The following is an 18,461-nucleotide window of genomic DNA, read 5'->3' as shown; positions in this document are numbered from 1 at the left end:
AGGTTTTGGAACAAAATTGATAAACTAAACAGTAATAAGACACCAGGACCAGATGGTATTCACCCAGGCATAGATGCCAACTTTCTAATGTACCAAAGGGTGCTGCCCCATACCCCAGTCCTGCCCCAGGCCCCACCCCCACTCTACCCTTTCCCCCAAGGTTGCACCCCAAGCCTGCCTGTTCCTGTCCTGTTCTGCCCCCTCCCCGAGTGGGCTGCACCCTCGCTTCTCTCTCCTCCCCCCCCCAGTGCCTCCTGCATGCTGTGGAGCAGCTGGTCCATGGGAGGTGGGAGGGGCTGATTGGTGGGGCTGCCAGTGAGCTGGAGGTGCTGGGAGGTTCTGATATGGGGGCTGTCGATGGGTGTTGAGCACCCACCATTTTTTTTCCCCATGGGGGCTCCCGTGCCCATGGACCCAAGAGTTCTGAAGGAACTCAAATGTGAAATTGCAGATCTACTAACAGTGGTATGTAACCTATCATTTAAATTAGCTTTTGTACCAGACAACTGAGAGGACAGTTAATGTGGCACCAATTTTTAAAAAAGACTCCAGAGGTGACCCCAGCAATTACAGGCCAGTAAGCCTAACTTCAGTACTGGGCAAACTGGTTGAAACTGTAGTAAATAACTGAAGTATCAGACAGATAGCTGAACATGATTTGTTGGAGGAGATTCAACATGGTTTTTGTAAAGGAAAATCATGCCTCACCCATCTATTAGAATTCTTTGAGGGGGTCAACAAGCATATGGATAAGGATGATCCAGTGGGTATAGTGTTCTTAGATTTTCAGAAAGACTTTGACAAGGTCCCTCAACAAAGGCTTTTAAGCAAAGTAAGCTGTCATGGGATAAGAGGGAAGGTCCTTTCATGGATCAGTAACTGGTTAAAAGATAGGAAAGAAAGGGTAGGAATAAATGGTCAGTTTTCAGAATGGAAAGAGGTAAATAGCGGTGTCCCCCAAGGGTCTGTACTGGGACCAGTACTGTTCAACATATTCATAAATGATCTGGAAAAAGGGGAAAACATGAGGTGGCAAAATTTGCAGATGATACAAAACTACTCAAGATAGTTAAGTCCAAAGCAGACTGCGAAGAGTTACCAAGGATCTCACTAAACTGGGTGTCTGGGCAACAAATGTTGATAAATGCAAAGTAATGCACATTAGAAAACATAACCCCAATGTTACATACAAAATGATGGGGTCTAAATTAGCTATTGCCACTGAAGAAAAATCTTGGCGTTATTATGGATAATTCTCAGAAAATATCCACTCAGTGTGCAGCGGCAGTCAAAAAAGCTAACAGAATGTTGCGAATCATTAGGAAAGGAATAGATATGACAGAAAGTTTCATATTGCCTCTGTGTAAATCCATGGTATGCCCACATCTTTAATGCGGTATTCAAATGTGGTTGCCCTTCTCAAAAAAGAAATATTGGAATTGAAAAAGATTCAGAAAAGGGCAACAAAAGTGATTATGGGTATGAATGGCTGCCATATAGAGGAGAGATTAATAAACCAGGGATTTTTCAGCTTAGAAAAGAGATGACTAAGGGGGGATATGATAGAGGTCTTTAAAATCATAACCCGTTTGGAGAAGGTAAATAACATAAAAACTAGGGGTCACCAAATGAAATTAATAGGCAGCAGATTTAAAACAAACAAAGGAAGTATTTCTTCATGCAACCCACAGTCAACCTGTGGAACTCTTTGCCAGAAGATATTGTGAAGGCCCAAGACTATATCAGGGTTCAAAAAAGAACTAGATAAATTCATGGAAGATAGGTCCATCAATGGCTATTTGCCAGAATGGGCAGGGATGGTGGCCCTAGCCTCTGTTTGCCAGAAGCTGGGAATGGACAACAGGGGATAGATCACTTGATAATCACCTGTTCTATGCATTCCCTCTGAAGCACCTGGCACTGGCCACTGTCAGAAGACAGGATACGGACAAGATGGAACTTTGGTCTGACCCAGTATGTCCGTTCTTATGTTCTTTGCTCTAAAGTACAGTTTTAAATCAATGGGACTCAGTTATTTAAAAAATGCATGATTTCTTAATTGAAATCTTAAATGGATTTATTCTGGAATCTTTTCAGAGTTGTGCACTAACCTAGTTCCAGTGCAATTCCATTTCAGCAAATTTTTATAATGGAATGTCATCATGTATAACACAGTATCATTAACAAAGAAACTTGGGGACAAATCCTGCTTCTTCCTCTGCCAGATTTGCTTTGGAGCCAGTGCTGTTCTGCTGCACAAGGGGAGCAGAGAACATGAGAACTAATACAGGGGATGTGCATCCACTGCTTTCCATAAAGCTCAGCTTCATAGGGGCTCACTCCATGCTCCCTCACAATGGCAACTGGGGCCTGGGGTATGATAAACAGGACCTGGTGGAGTCATTGACTATTCTAGTCTTGGGTGTGTACAGGAACAAGCATTATAGCAGCTACTCTGCCCTGTGAATAGAATAGCAGCTGAGGAACAGCTCCATTACTACTCTGTAGCTTGTAGAATAGAGAAAAGATGCTTCCTTTCCTGTCCCTAGGGATCTCCTAATGCCTTAAAGCAGGTTTAATCCCTAAAGGTTTAATCCCTTTAAAGCAGAACTGTATTTTTAAGACAACTGCATAAACAGCTCCATTACAGTAAACAGATTGGCTCAGATCCTCAGCTGGTAAATTGTAGCTCCCTTGACTCCAGAGAAGCTACCTTGATTTACACAGCCATACATAGCTGCAGGGGAACAGCTCTATATCAACACTGATATAAACATTCCATTTAAAAGAGGAAAATGATGGAAGAGCAATGAACAAAGCAATGTATTTGCTTCCACTTTGTTGGAAAGTCTTGAATTTTTTTTTTATAAAAAAACATTTTTTAGGAGAAAATGTAATTAAACATTATATGAATTGTTATGCAATTCTTACTTGCTGCCTCTATAACTTGGAGTAGGTCTCATAGGTGATTACAGGAATCGGCAAGGTCTCTGAAATATAGCTTCAGTGCTCCAGCAATAATGTTTATGTCTGGATATAAACTTGCAGAGATATCAGCCTTGTCACCATCTAGAAGAGAAGCAAGGAAAATTGTTTAAAATAGCACAATTTTACTTCAGCAAGGCTTTGTCTCCTTAATACTTCCATCCTTACAAGAAATAATCTGCAGACAGCATTTGAAACAACATATAATCACCGATTCTCCAGTACTATCAATGATAGTATTTCCTCCACTTTTTGCAGTCTTGATTGTTCATAGCTTCAATATAAACTGGTAAATAACAACACAAATCTACAGCATACCATCACAAGTAGGATTTCTAATGCTGAGTGCAAAAATTCAGGATGAATAATGCAACTGCTGAATTCTGCCTGTTGTTAAATGTTGACAATAACATTCTAATAGCTAGCTTTTATATAGCATTTTACACACAGATCTCAAAGCCATTTAGAAAGGAGATAAAATGGTTACCCACCTTTTAGTAACTGTTGTTCTTCGAGATCTGTTGTTCATGTCCATTCAAAGTAGGTGTGTGCGTGCTGCGTGCATGCCAGCCGGAAGATTTTCCCCTAGCAGAGTTCGTAGGGTCGGCCCTGGCACCCCCTGGAGTGGTGCCACTACGGCGCCCTGTAAAGGGGCCCGCCGACCCTCCACCCCTCAGTTCCTTCTTGCCGGCACTCTGACAGAGGGGCAGGAGGGTGAGTATTGGAATGGACATGAACAACACATCTCAAAGAACAACAGTTATTAAAAGGTGGGTAACTGTTTTCTCTTCTTTGAGTGGTTGTTCATGTCCATTCAAAGTAGGTGACTCACAAGCCTAACCTTAGGTGGCGGGGTTGGAGATCACTGCTGACTGGAGTACTGCACGGCTGAAGGCTGCATCATCCCTAGCCTGGTGCGTGATGGGGCAGTGTGACGAGAACGTGTGGATGGAGGACCACGTGGCCGCTCTACAAATCTCGAGTCGGGATCTGAGCCAGGAACGCCGCAGAGGAGGCCTGCGCCATAGTGGAGTGGGCCGTGATCAGAGGGACAGGGGTCTTAGCTATGCGGTAGCATTCTCGGATGCAGGTCGCGATCCACGAAGAGATTCGCTGAGAGGAGACCGGGAGCCCCTTCATCCTTTCTGCCACTGCGATGAAGAGCTGAGTTGAGCATCTCAACGGCTTAATATGCTCAATGTAAAAAGCCAAGGCCCTGCGGACATCCAGGGAATGTAACCTCCACTCCTCATTGGAAGAGTGTGGTTTGGGATAAAACACCGGGAGAAAAATATCTTGACCCATGTGGAACTGTGAGACGACCTTGGGTAGGAAAGCCGGGTGAGGTCTAAGTTGGACCTTGTCCTTATAGAAGACAGTATACGGGGGCTCGGATGTTAACGCCCTGAGCTCCGACACCCTCCTGGCCGAGGTGATCGCTACCAGGAAGGCGGTCTTATACGAGAAGTACAACAGGGAGCACGAAGTCAGAGGCTCAAAGGGAGGTCCCCAGAGGGCGGAGAGGACCAGATTCAGGTCCCAAGCAGGGGCCGGCTGACGAACATGCGGAAATAGCTGTCCATATCTTTAAGAAAACGGGCGCTTCCCCCCCCTCCCCCTTTTTTTTTTTTTCCCTCACCACCGACCAGGGGTTCGCAAACACCGAGATATCCCTTCTCCCAGGACGGAAAGCCGAGATGGCCGCCAAGTGAACTCAAATCGAGGAGAGGGAGAGGCCCAGTTGTCTGAGGTGGAGCAAATAGTCTAGGACAATGGGGATTGGGACCCAGCGGATTGTGACCTTGCTGATCTGACCTATGCAGAAGCGCTTCCATTTGGCCAGGTCGGTGGCCCTAGTTGACGGTTTCCTACTACGAGCAGCACTTGTCAGGCCTGCTGGGAGTACTGCATCTCCACCGGTTCAGCCATGGAGCATCCATGCTGTGAGGTGAAGGGACTCGAGGTTCGGATGGTGGAGGGAGCCCCGGTCCTGCGTGATCAGGTCTGGGAGCAGGGCAGTGTCAGGGGCGCCTGAACGGACATGTGCAGGAGTGACGTGTACCAAGGTTGGCACGGCCATGCCGGAGCTATCAGGATTATCTGTGCGTGGTCCCTGCGAATCTTCAAAATCACCCTGTGTATCAGGGGGATCGGAGGAAAGGCGCAGAGCAGACCGACACCCCAAGACTGTAGGAAGGCGTCCGACAGAGACCCCTGACTGTGGCCCAGGAAGGAGCAGAACCGTCGGCACTTTCTGTTTTCCCTCTAGGTGAACAGGTCTAACCGGGGAAAGCCCCAGAGCTGGAAAATTGAGCGTACCACATCCCATCGGAAGGACCACTTGTGACCCCGGAACAAGTGGCTGAGAGTGTCCGCCAAACCGTTCTGCTCCCCCCGGAAGGTTGAACGCCATCAGGTTGGTCGCATTGTGGATGCAGAAATCCCACAGCACAAGGGCTTCCCTGCACAGGGGAGAGGAGCGTACACCCCCGTTTGTTGATATAAAAGACTGCCGACGTATTGTCCGTGAGGACTGAGACACATCTGCTGGCCAGGTGGGACTGGAAGGTCAAACAAGCCAGGCGAACTGCTCTCAGTCCCTGACACTGATATGCAATTCGAGGTCCTCCGGCGACCACAAGCCTTGCATCCTGAGGTGTCCCAGGTGTGCTCCCCAACCGCGATCTGAGGCATCCGTTACCAGGGAGAGGGAGGGTTGAGGGGCAGCGAAGGGGACACCCATGCACACTTTCTGCGGGTCGAGCCACCACGGTGGCGAGCTTAGCACCAAGTGGGGAATGGACACCACTGAGTCCAAGGGGTCCCTGGCCGGGTGATATACTGTCGCTAACCAGGACTGTAGCGGGCGAAGCCGGAGTCTGGCATGGTTTACCACATAGGTGCATGCTGCCATGTGACCCAACAGCCGGAGGCAGACTCGCGTCATGGTAATCGGGGCGTGGTGCAGTCTGAGTATGAGCTCAGAAATCGCACAGAACCTGGATTCTGGCAGGTATGCTCTGGTGTGGGTGGAGTCCAGAACTGCTTCTATGAACTCTATTCGTTGTGTCGGAGACAGGGTGGACTTGGCTTCATTCAAGAGGAGGCCGAGACTGAGAAAGGTCCGCCTGATGAACAGCACCTGGGTCTCCACCCGCTCCTTGGAGCGGCCCTTTATGAGCCAGTCGTCCAGGTAGGGGAATACCTGGATGCCCTGCCTGCGCAGAAAGGCCGCCACGACCGCCATGCACTTCGTGAAGATCCTTGGAGCAGCTGACAGGCTGAACGGGAGCACCGTGAACTGCAGATGGGTGTCGGCCACAACAAACCTGAGGTACCGACGGTGTCGGGGAATTATGGCAATGTGGAAATAAGCGTCCTTTAAGTTGAGGGCGACATACCAATCTCCTGGATCCAGGGAGGGAATAACTGAGGACAGGGAGACCATGTGGAACTTTAGCTTTCGAACAAACTTGTTCAGCCGCCACAAGTCTAAGATGGGTCTCAGGCCCCCTTTCGCCTTTGGTATTAGGAAATACCGGGAGTAGAAGCCTTTGCCCCTGAGCTCCCTAGGGACTTCCTCCACCGCCCCTGCCTCTGTGAGGGACTTCACTTCTTGACTTAGAAGTTGCTCGTGAGATGGGTCCCTGAAGAGGGACGGGGAGGGGGACTGGTGGGCGGGAGGGAGGAGGCGCTGTAGTGGCCCACTCCAGGGATAGAATATCCCCTCTCTACCGTGCGGAGCACCCAGCCGTCCGACATGATTCGAGACCAGGCACGGCAGAAGGGGGACAAACGTGACCCAAAGGTAGGGATAGAAGGATCCAGAGTCTCGATAGGTAGGTCGCCCTCGACCGTACCATCAAATAGGGGGTCTAGGCCCTGATGGTGGTCTGGATTGACTGGACCCTGGCTGGAGGGGAGGCGTTGGTGATGCCTCCTGCCATTTCTGCCCCGCCTGCACCCCAGCTCCTGGCGAGTCTGAGGCTGGTAGGGGCGTGGGGCCGTCTGCGGCCTTAACTGCCTGCGCTAGGTCGCAGGGGTATGCAAGCCCAGCGAGCGAAGCGTGGCCCGCGAGTCCTTTAGGCTACGCAGATGCTTGTCCGTCTTTTCAGAAAACATCATCTTTCCCTCGAAGGGGAGGTCTTGAATGGTCTGCTGGACCTCATAGGGCAGGCCCGAGACCTGGTTCCAGGTTCCCTGCTGCATGACCAGGCCTGTGGCCAGGGTGCGCGAGGCTGAGTCCACCGCATCTAGGGCAGCCTGGAGAGAGGCTCGGGAGATCAGTTTCCCCTCCTCCACCAGGGCTGAAAACTCTGACCTTGAGTCCTGGGGAAGGAGCTCCGTAAACTTCGACATGGCTGAACACATGTTATGACCATATCAGCTTACAATTGCTGGTTGGCAATGCAGAGTTGTAGGCCTGCCATGGAGTACACTTTTCTGCCAAAGAGGTTGAATCTTTTAGCATCCCTGCTCTTTGGTGTTGATCCCTGAAACCCCTGACGCTCCGTTAGTTGGCCGCATCCACCACCAAGGAGTCCGGGGGGGGGGATGTGCACAAGTGTTTGTGCCCTTTAGAGGGGACGAAATAGCATCACTCTGTTCTCTTGGCAATAGGGGCCAATGAGGCTGGCGTTTGCCATAAGGTGCAGGGACGTATGCTATGGTCTTTATCAGCGGGCGAGCCACCCCGGATGGCCCTGAGGGAGCCAGGATGTCTACCACAGGGTCCGCGTCCACCTTAATTTCCTCAGCTTGGATTGCGAGGCTCTCAGCTGCTCGCCGGAGCAGTTGTTGGAGGATTCGGGTGTCCTCCAGTGCCGGTGCCGCAGCCGTGCCGAGACCGCTTTGTCCGGGGATGATGTGAGGAAATTACATGGATCGTCCCTTCCTGCGGTGCGTGCAGTCCTTCAGGGTCCTGCGGCACACGGTACTGTGGTTGCAGGGCCGGTTTCGATTCTAAATGCAGCACCGCGACCGGTACTGGGGTCGCCAGTGAGCGGCTTGGCGTATCGGGCGGTGCCTGCTGAGCCCGAACTGTAGCCGCTGCTGGTGCCGCTGCCCGGCTAGGGAGTGCTGAACTTGGATATGGCACACCCCTGCCTGGCGACAGTGCTGGTGGAGGAGGCAGCTGCGCCGGAGCCACCGACGCCGAGGAGACCGAGGCCGACCTTGAATGAGGACCAAATGCCTGGCCTACCAACTGGTGGTAGGCCTAGGGGGTCCAAAACAGCCACTGCGAGGGCGGATGCCATTGCTGCTGCCACTGTGGGTAACGCTGGTGGCTCACCCCCAAAACCAATCTCCTGCTCCGCGACTGGCTGGAGCAGTAGGAGTCTGCCTCTGAGTCTGAAGTCTCTGAGTACGAGGACCTGGGGGGAGCAGCACCTGGTGCCATTGGAGAGCGGTGCTGAGGTGGTGGGGAGCCTCTTATCTGGTCCGGTGCCACCTTAGCGGTGTGGTGCAGGGAAGGAGGCGACAGCATGGCCGGCTTGCCCCTCAATTGTAGTGGGGGACGGGCCACGGTAGGCAACTCCCTACGGTGCGGGGAGGCCGGCGCCGGGAGTCTCATCAAGTCGGAGGCCACCTCGAATGCCTCCGGTGTTGAAGGGAGGCACAAGTCTCCGCTGAGGTCCGGGGATCTAGGCCGATCCGGACTCGACTGCCCTCTCTGCGGTGTGGGAGTCGACGGAGCAGCCGAGGACTGTAGCCCAGCCTGTCCACTTGCACCCGTGGACGGCGTCGGCCTCAAGTCCTGGTGGGGTGACCGTTCCCTCACGGGCTTTCTCTTCTTAGCGGGCACTGGTGACGGTAAGCGGTGCCGCACTGAGGCCGACTTCCTATGACCCGACTCCATCCGGTGCTGGTTTTAGATGACTTGGGCTGATGCCGGTGCCAGGGCGCTCCACACCGAGGAAGACGTGCTGGGCACCGCCTCAGCTGGTTCCGGGTCCGAAGGTGGCCACAGGGCAGCCTCCATCAGGAGGACTCTAAGTCTTTGAGCTCTGTCTTTGAGAGTTCTCGGGCGGAAGCCTCTGCAGATAGAGCACCGGTCCTTTTGGTGGCTCTTTCCGAGCACCTCAAACAAGCAGAGTGCGGATCACTCTTAGGCATGAATTTCCCACAGTCCTTGCAGAGTTTAAACCCTGGCATGCCCCAGCGGGCAACAAAACTTGGGGGAGGGGGATGGGAAATCCCAACTACCAAGAACTATATACAATGACCTAAATAAAATAACTATAATTAACTATATACATGGACTATACACAAGGATAGGACACTGCTAACTTGCTATGCACAAGAGAAGTTCCAGCTAGCCATCACCAGTGGTAAGAAAGAACTGAGGGGGTGGAGGGTTGGTGGGCCCCTTTATAAGGCGCTGTAGTGGCCCACTCCAGGAGGCGCCGGGCCGACCCTACGGATGCTGCTAGGGGAAAATCTTCCGGCTGGCGTGCATGCAGCGTGCACACATCTACTTTGAATGGACATGAACAACCACTCGAAGAAGAAAATTGTATTTTACAATTGGGGAAACCGAGGCACACAGCAGTGAAGTGACTTGCTCAAGGTTACCAAGCAGACAAACAACAGTTTGGAAAAGAACGCTTCTCTTTTGAATCATAATCACATGATCTATTTGCTGGGGCACAATGATAAACAGATTACAGACTCTGCTTGTTGCTTTGAAATTTTCTGTTGTCTTCTAAATTTTGTTTTCCTCTCCAAACAGCAGGTGAACAGTTTCTGGTAAATTATCTCAATTTAAATAGTCCCGCCAAGGCATTTAGCTACGTAAGTCATGTGGTATTGTTTCTGTTAAATGATGACATAACTTATGTAACCAAAATTACATGAATTTGAATTTCATATATTGCTGCAGAATGACTCAGAACTCCCTTTCAATCAGTTGATGCTAGTAAAGCTTGACCACTGGAATGCCTGCTGAAAAGGAAAATGAACGAATTGCAGACATAGCTGAATCAAAGTTAGTTTTCAAGTTCAAATGACTATTTGCAGACATCTTTCCATTAGGCACTGACTTGTCCTTTTCCAAAGGTCAGTATTTGTTATGTCTGTAAAGACCTCTTTTCCTTCCACCCCCCGAAGAGTTGGAGAAAAGGACTAGTTTTTGTGCTTCAGAAACACCCCTTCCTTTTCTCAGAAACTGGCCACACCCGTGTCAGATTATATGGACACCTCTGGGGGTGTGTGCGCATAGCTTCCTCTCTCCACCCTTCGTTTCAGTACCACAATGTCCACATTTTTCTTCACTTTGAGAATTGCTCAGGACTCATGGCATTCTGTCTCTGCCCTGCACCTGAAAGTGACACACTTGCTCTCCTCTTTGCCTTTTTCAGCCAGCCCCAGTGAAAGGTGAATATGCCATATCCAGTATGCCCATCCACAAGAGAGAGGAAAGATAGTCCAGTGGTTAGGGTGGCAGCCTGGGACTTGGGAGGTCCAGGTTTAATTCCCTGCTCCACCCAGACTCACTGTATGACCTTGGACAAAACACTTATTTTCTCCTTGTTTCAGTACCCCATGACTACAGTACTTCCCTGCCTCATGGGGGTGTTGTGAGGATAAATACATGAAACGTAGTGAGGAGCTCGGATACTAGGATAATGGGGGCCATGTAAGTACCTAAAACAGATAATGTGTGTGTGTACTGCTCCTCAGGTGCTGGTGACAATCTTTCTTAAGAGGAAATGTACTGTAAACATGCTTCTGTTTATTTTTTCACTGCAGGAGAAAACAGCTTGTGTTGATACTAGATGTTCTGTACAAAACTATGGCATTAATCTTGAAGGAATCTGTTCTTCTATCTAATGAATGCACATAACTCTCATTAGCACTAACAGGAGCTACATGTACTCATCAAGAGGAGATTATATGCTTAGTGTTTAAAATAACCTTTTTTTTTTATATAGCTGAGTAGTCTGAACACATACATCAGTATTTAATTTCACACAGCATCCATACCCCTAACAGAATGTTTACTCTGCCCCAATCTCTTGTTTATCCACACATACTGGCATAGTAGCATTAGTATTATAAAACATTGTTTGGACAGCTCTATTTAATTGCTGTATGCTGAATGCTAAAAATGCTACACTGAAAACAGATGCTTTCAAGAGGTCAGCAGCTGCATCAAACAGATATGGCAAATCTGAATGTTGCATCCATTACTTGTCTTTATTTAACAGCAAGGTCACTAATATACTAAATGGAAGTGCTATTTATTCAATGTTTTTACAGTGTAGTATAGCAAGCATCCTTAAACTGGCACTCTAGCTGCATCAAATGCCACACAAACATACACTTTATTTATATCCTTGCTTGAAGATCACTGTAACAAAAGCATGTTAGCCCATGAATCACAAAATGAGTTGTTTCAAAAGACTGTGGCACTTCAAAAATAAACGTAAGTCTATAAAAAATGCAACTCAAAATTTTTGAAAATATAAGGGAATAAAAATACATTTCTGTTGTATGAAAAGTCACAAATTTAAAATCTTCTCCAATGGATACCTATTGATGGTCCGTCCGTCTCTTTCCCGCCGCATTAAAGCAACTCTGGCAAGCTACACTTTTTTCTATTTTCCCAGGATGGCTGGATTTGAATTTAAAATTTTTAGCAACGTTCAAAGCCATTGAGGAAGAAGTGTTAACTCACCGCAAGTGGAGTCAAAGACAAAATGTAAAACAGCAGAGCATCAGTGCAATTAACTTAAAGGAACCTAATTCATTTTACAATAATACCTTTTTCTTTCTGTATTACCAAAATTGTCCACAGCTCTGTAATAAGATAAATTGCCAGATAGCAGCTGTTATGATGTCAATATCAAAAGTTTGTGTGTACTAATCTGTAAAAATTTAATTCGTTTAGCACACAATAATATAGCACAACTTAAGTTTTTCTATGCTTTTTTCCCATCCAACAACTCTTCTTTCCCTTGTTCCTTGCTCTTCCCAAACCACCTGATATGTCTAAATTTGGACTCTTCAAGTCAAGGACCATGTCTTTTCTTTGTTGTATAAAGGGCACAGCACATTTTAGACGGACTATAAATAATAATTTATAGGGAAAGAGATCAGAACTGGTATTACCTTCCACAAATCTAAACTATGCACATTCAGTGCTGAATTACACTTACACTAAAACTAAATTTTCCTTCAAAAGTCCTTGCCCAATGGTCTTACTGTGCTAAATCAAGTGTCATTGTGAGATTTGCCTAAGTTAAAGACTTTAGGATTTGATCCTTTGAAAAAACTGTCAAACTCCAAATCCAGTAAAACAAAGACACTTGCACACAGTTTACACGAATGTCAGTAGAAGTCAGGATGCTTTTGAATGGTCCAAGTAACATTTAACAGCATAATACTATGACAAATATGTGTTGTGCCAGCCAATCAAAGAAACAACAACAAAGAAAAGGCCAAAAATGCATTTACTACAATGGTGTCTCTGTGGACAAATTGCACAATGAGTATTTTCTATGCCATCAGAATGCAGCAGGTCCACAGCAGTACAGAGAACGACTGTTGCTCTACAGCATCCACATTCATTAGATTAAATAAATCCTTATTACTTCTCTTATTCTAGTTAAAAATCGCTGAAACAGAACATTGTCACAACCTCAGTAAGCCCAATTCTCATTTCCACTAAGGCTCATTTACACCATTTGGCTGTATAAAGGAACTTACTGTATGTAAGAACTAGGCATATCGCCTGTTTAATATCCCAACTTCATCAGCATTTACCAACCTGAGATAATATATCCAGAGATAACATTCTCTGCCAGTGACTTGAACGTCTAAGTTTCAGTTTCCTTTCTGATTTATGTTATAATGCTTTTGTAGGAACAAACACTGTCCCTTTAAGAATCCTATGGCACTGGGGTAAAATTCTGCCTTCATTGTACCCCTGAAAGTCCAGTTTAAGTCAACAGGAACTCTGCTATACTATGGCAGAGTTTGACACACAGTGTTAATCAAGATTTATAGCATTCTATCACATTTCGTTTCCTATAGCCTGACGAAGATGATGTGTGTCTAAAAGTTTTAGTAAAATCGTTTCCTCTTAGATCATTTTTAGTACTGTGTTCAGGGTAATTAAATGAACTGATTCCATGTGTGTAAACTAACAGTGTTTTTTAAGAGAAATATTTACAGAGATGTTGCAACTGCAGCTAACATTCTAGCCATGTGAACACAGACTGACTTCCTGGTGCCTCCTCCAAACTCTTCCCTCCTGCAACTTGTGCTTCTCCCTACAAGTTCCATACAGGCTGCTACAGTCATGATGTGGAGACACAGCTCACACAGAGCAACAAGACTTGTACGTGTGGGAACAGTGGCAGCAGAAAAGATGCCAGCATCCAACACAGAAACAATCCTCTTAATGTTTGTAAGTTATACTTTGAGCATGATCACTTCAGAATCCCTCCTTTTGTGGTTAGTTTTCCTTAGCTAGTATAGCCGTTACAGGAATTTTCTTCCAAACAAGGAAAACTTCAGATACAAAGTATTTCTAAGATAATGTGATCTACCCCATTTAAAATGTTTGTTTTTTTAAAGGAAAAAAACAGTATAAAATGCAAAAATATTTGAAGAAACAAAGCAGGAGGGAAATACCATAGATGGGAGAGGATTAGGATGATATCTCATACACAAGGAAAGAAAGGAAATATCCTCTCACAAATATGGTAAGATGCTAGGTATACAAGGAAAGCTGCATTTTGTGTGTGTATGTAGGGGCATCTACACTTGAGACTGAACACAGATAAATGTGTATTTTTGTGCCATAACCCCCCTATTGTCCACATCTGAAACCCTGAGGAACATTCCTGATGGACAGTCTAGTGCATGAAAGCTAGCACGCATGAGGGGTGTGGGATGTAAGCACCTCCAGTGTGGCATGACCCTGTACTTGTTCTACAGTGTAGCGTAGACAGGGGCAAGGGACGTATACCAGGACATGAGTAACAATAGTACTCCAGGGTCATTCCCACAGTGCACTTATCATTTTGCTGCATGACCCTTAGTGGAAAGTATAAAGGTCCCCGAAAACCACTTGCCAGTAGTAGTAGCAGCAACCTATCCTGACTCCCACAGAACAGTTTTCTGCTAAAATGGATTGATCAGTACAGGTGGTCGTGGTTTGACAGCAACTGCCTGATCTCTGGAGCACACCTGGGTGCTCATCACATGCTTGGAGCAGCTGGCAGGAACACTCACCTGTACCAGGAGATTTCACAGAGGCTGGAGATGGCAGGCATTCACTGGATTCCATCTCAGTGCCAGGTGCACATGAAGCACACCAGGCTCTTGTACTGGAGGGTGAAGGACTCCAGCAATTGCTCCAGGAGTGGACCTAGCACATACCCATGCTACGATGAGCTGGACTGGGAGCTTTCCAGGATTGCAAGTACAGAGCCTGAATGGACTCATGAGCCCCTCCTCAATCCTGCTGGCCTCATCGTCAGATGACACTGATGATAGGCAGGGTGAGGAGGTAGGGGGGAGGGATAGCTCAGGGGTTTGAGCATTGGCCTACTAAACCCAGGGTTGTGAGTTCAATCCCTGAGGGGGCCATTAAGGGAACTGGGGTAAAAATCTGGGGATTGGTCCTGCTTGAAGCAGGGGGTTGGACTAGATGACCTCCTGAGGTCCCTTCCAACCCGATTCTATGATCTCAGAGGAATTCCCAGAGGAAGCCCCAAGAGACACAGAGGAAGAGGAGCATGTGATTCTGCACCTCTACTGGGCAGTCCTGGTTGAAGAAGCCCCTCCACCAAGAAGCCTGAGGACCCCAGAATCTGACATTGGTACATTTTACAATGGACCCTCACCCTTTCTGATAATATCCCCTCTTGCTCTGGTGACACATGCCTCATCCCAACCCCCCCCTCACCCTAAAATGGTCCCAGAGCAGCACACAGTTTTAAACCAATGATTTTATCGAAATCCCGTGAACCACTATAAAGCATTTAGCAGAAGCCATAACAGGATATTACCAAGCAATCCCTGTGCCCTTGTGTCTGAGCATTTCTTGGCCACCACTGGCAGCAATCGTCCCTGTGCTGCTCAAAACAGGGGAAAAGAAGGGGGAAGCTGAATGCTAAAAGGCCCCAAGTGGGGAAGGAACAGTTTCATGACATGTATGGTTGTACAATGACCCAACATCATTCATCTCCCACCTCATATCCCATCTTTCCTTCCTCTTATGAATGGGAGCCAAATGGAAGGGGGATGTGGGTGCTTAGTTCCTTGTGTGCAGGCCTTGTGTACGTCTGGGAAGACAAAGGAAACTGTTCAGTTGTCTGAGGAACATCAGTCCATTCTCCCTCTGAGCAGTCCATTCTCCCTGTGACTACTTCAAATGCTTTGTACCATTCCCAGTCCCTGGTGTCTAGCCTCTCCCCATGCTGAGCTGCTCTGCAGAAGCCAGGAGAAGCAAGGGTGCGTGAAGCATCCACTCCAGTGGTTAGCTCCTTAGCAGCAGAGAGGTGATTGACTTGTGGTGTTAATCCAAAAGTTTAGGGAAGAAAATACACTTCTGGAATCACTCTCTGTTTCTCTGTCCCTTTCAATGCTGTTCACTAGACACAGGGGCTGGACTTTCTTCCGACGCAGAGGGGATTAAGGGGTGGGTGGATGTTTTCTGTGGTTCTCTGTTCCTCTTCCATGGCAACTCCATCTGCTAGCATAGAATACAGTCCATTTTCTCTTGAATTGACACCCAGTCCTGTAAGCATAATTCAGTAAATTTTTGGTGTAGCAGAAATTCAAGATGGTTCTTCATGTTTAATAGCAGGGCAAATGTGCTTGGTCCAACTTTGTAGCTAAACCTCACCACTCAGTAATATTTAGATGGGTCATCATTATCAGAAACATCTCTCTGGCATAGGTGGCCAGGTGTCCTCCACAGGACTGGAAAGCCACTACTTTTTTCCATTTCAGTCTCTTAAAAATTGCTATGTTCTCCAAGTGATGGCCAGCCTTTAAAGAACAGAAAAGTGACTTGGTAATGTTACCCTTGAAGGAACCAAACGCTACCTCAAGTGGTCCATCCATGCACTGTAAACATTATAACACTTTTAACAGCAGTACTGCAGGCATCTTACCATTTTTTAAATCTCAGCTCCTTCCAAATGGGCTGCGAAAGTAGTCTGAAGAAAGGAGGGTGTAACAGCTGCATTTCCGGGATTCTAAAATGTATCAGTGTGTGGCTTCCATAGAACAATTGCATGATGTGGGGGCATGTAGTTACTTTCCAAGGAAAAATGCAATATAATGTTACCCTTGTCTTTGACTTGGCAGGACATTCCGATGCCAACAAAGAAGCCATTCCAGTGGAAAGGCAGGAGTGGCACCATAGAGATCGGAGAGGAAGACACAGAAAGACTTGTTCATTGGCATAGATGGAAGTCAGGAGCAGTTCAAGTTTCTTAGAGCAAGGAAGGATTGGGCTCTTAGGCACAGTTAAGGCTTTCCTGAAAATGGAGAGTTGCACAGGCAATGGGAGTACGTGCAGAGGGAACAGGATCATGCACTCAGAAAACCTATAGTCCAATCGCTGGCGGCATGCTTCTGTAGCACCTGCTCCTCTGCATGAACAAACAGCAGCCCCTCCTTCTCTGAGTCCTCCTCTTGTGGCCTGCCAGGCTGCTGCTGAGTCAGTGAATCCCACCACCACCTCTGACAGGAAGCAACATGCTTGATGCCTGGCACAACATCCTTCGCATGCACCTGAAACCCCTTGGGAGGGGAACCCTCCAGAGCATTCAGGACGGGAACGATGAGCCTGATCCAGTTCCGGTAGACCAGCTTGTGTACAGTCCCCAAATCTCACACTGAAGATATCCCCATTTTCCCCCCTCCACCCACCCTCCAAATTTTGAAGCCATTCCTCCTTGTCAGGGAGAAGGGAAGGGGGAGGAGACATATTCAAAGACATTAATGTTTGACCACCTTTGAGGGAATCTGACCTGTTGTTGCTGTGTATTTGATCTTGTTATGAACTGTTTTAGCTCTGTGTTTGATGTATGTTTGTCCATAAAAGTTACTGTTCACAGCACTTGTGTGTGCACCTGGCTTTCTGAGTATGATCAACAAGTTTTCCACACATTAGGGAGGAGTCAGCAGGATTCACAGCACTTGACTGGGATTTCTACAAGTGTGGGGCCAAAGCAATGCAATTAATTCTGTCCCTCCTACACCCCTGGCCCCCACTAGCCAAGAATTTCCTAATGTTGAACAAAGAAAAAAAACACCCAGGGTTCATTACAGTGAAGTAAACTGTGAAACAACCATTGCTGTCCAAAAGTGCCAGAATAAAAAACAGAAGAGGAGTCACTTGAGATGTCTTTATGGCTTTGTTAACAACTTAATTGATAATACAGACAAAAGAAACAAAAATAAATTAACTGTGAAAATATAGGACATTGAGCAGTGCATTTAAGACCCCTCCTCACACCAAATAGTTACCACTAGAAATCATGGGAGTACTCATGCATAACAGCTGATAGAAAAACATTTTTTTGCAAGGAATGTGTAAATTCCTTCCCTAAATATTGCAGAACTTTTTAAAAATAACATTAACAATGCTTAAGTGCATCCCATACAGAGCAGTTAACATATAACACATTGCTTAATGATGCCTTTAAATTGCATTAAAGCTTGCCTCACAAAACCACGGCCTAAGGTATTAACCTTGAGGGCTGTTCCTCAGTTGTCTGCTTTTAGTTAGTACAGTAACATCAACTGCAGGGGATTGAAACCCTCTGAGGTATCTCATAATGTAAGTATATGGCAATGGTCTGTTGAGCTTTTCCAGCTGCACCAGAGGGCCACATTAACATCCCTTGGCAGAGTCTTCTGGCTCCTCAGTGTTCCATGATATACGAGCACATAGCATCGCTAATTCCCTTGGCTCATTGGGAACCAGGAGCTATGCACGCAGGGGAAGGATCTGGCTGTCTGTACAGGTTTTGAACAACAGATCTGTCCTGTGCCCACTTGCTGCGGAAGTATTCCCCCTTAGCCTCACATACATTGTGCAAGGCACAGCATGCCACAATAATCCAAAATGTGCTGGCCACAAAGATAGCCGGACAGGTCTGCAGGCATCACCAAGGGGCTTTCAGGCACCCAAAGGTGCATACCACCACCATCTTGCAGCTACTTCCTTTTTCTGGGGTTGGTGATGTCAGGTTGATGTTCCATGAGCCACGGGTAGGAGTGAGTTTGTGGGGTCCCCAGAATAAAAGTCAGCACAGAAATACCATATAGAACCACATAGTTTCAGAGGAATAAAGTCCTTTCTTCCCCTCTGTGGTACAGCCCTGACCGTCTACGCACATTGGTGTCATGGATCTTTCCTATGTGCCCAGCGTTTGCATTCATGAACTGACCCTTCTGGTCCACTAAGCTTTGGAGAACCAGTGAATGACCTTTGTGGTTCATGT

General features: G+C 47.2%; 1 protein-coding gene across 1 annotated transcript in view; it reads right to left on the bottom strand.

Annotated features, from left to right (window-relative positions):
* The window catches only part of CHN2 (chimerin 2), a 207,454-nt gene that overhangs the window by 8,854 nt on the left and 180,139 nt on the right, over nucleotides 1-18,461 (bottom strand). Inside the window, 3 exon segments of the mRNA XM_030550857.1 lie at nucleotides 2,932-2,946; nucleotides 2,949-2,985; nucleotides 2,987-3,069. Of these exon segments, the coding sequence (XP_030406717.1) occupies nucleotides 2,932-2,946; nucleotides 2,949-2,985; nucleotides 2,987-3,069 (135 nt within the window).

The sequence above is a fragment of the Gopherus evgoodei genome, chromosome 2 (assembly GCF_007399415.2).
Source record: "Gopherus evgoodei ecotype Sinaloan lineage chromosome 2, rGopEvg1_v1.p, whole genome shotgun sequence".
NCBI classification, from domain to species: domain Eukaryota; kingdom Metazoa; phylum Chordata; order Testudines; family Testudinidae; genus Gopherus; species Gopherus evgoodei.
This window is presented reverse-complemented; position numbering and strand designations above follow the sequence as displayed.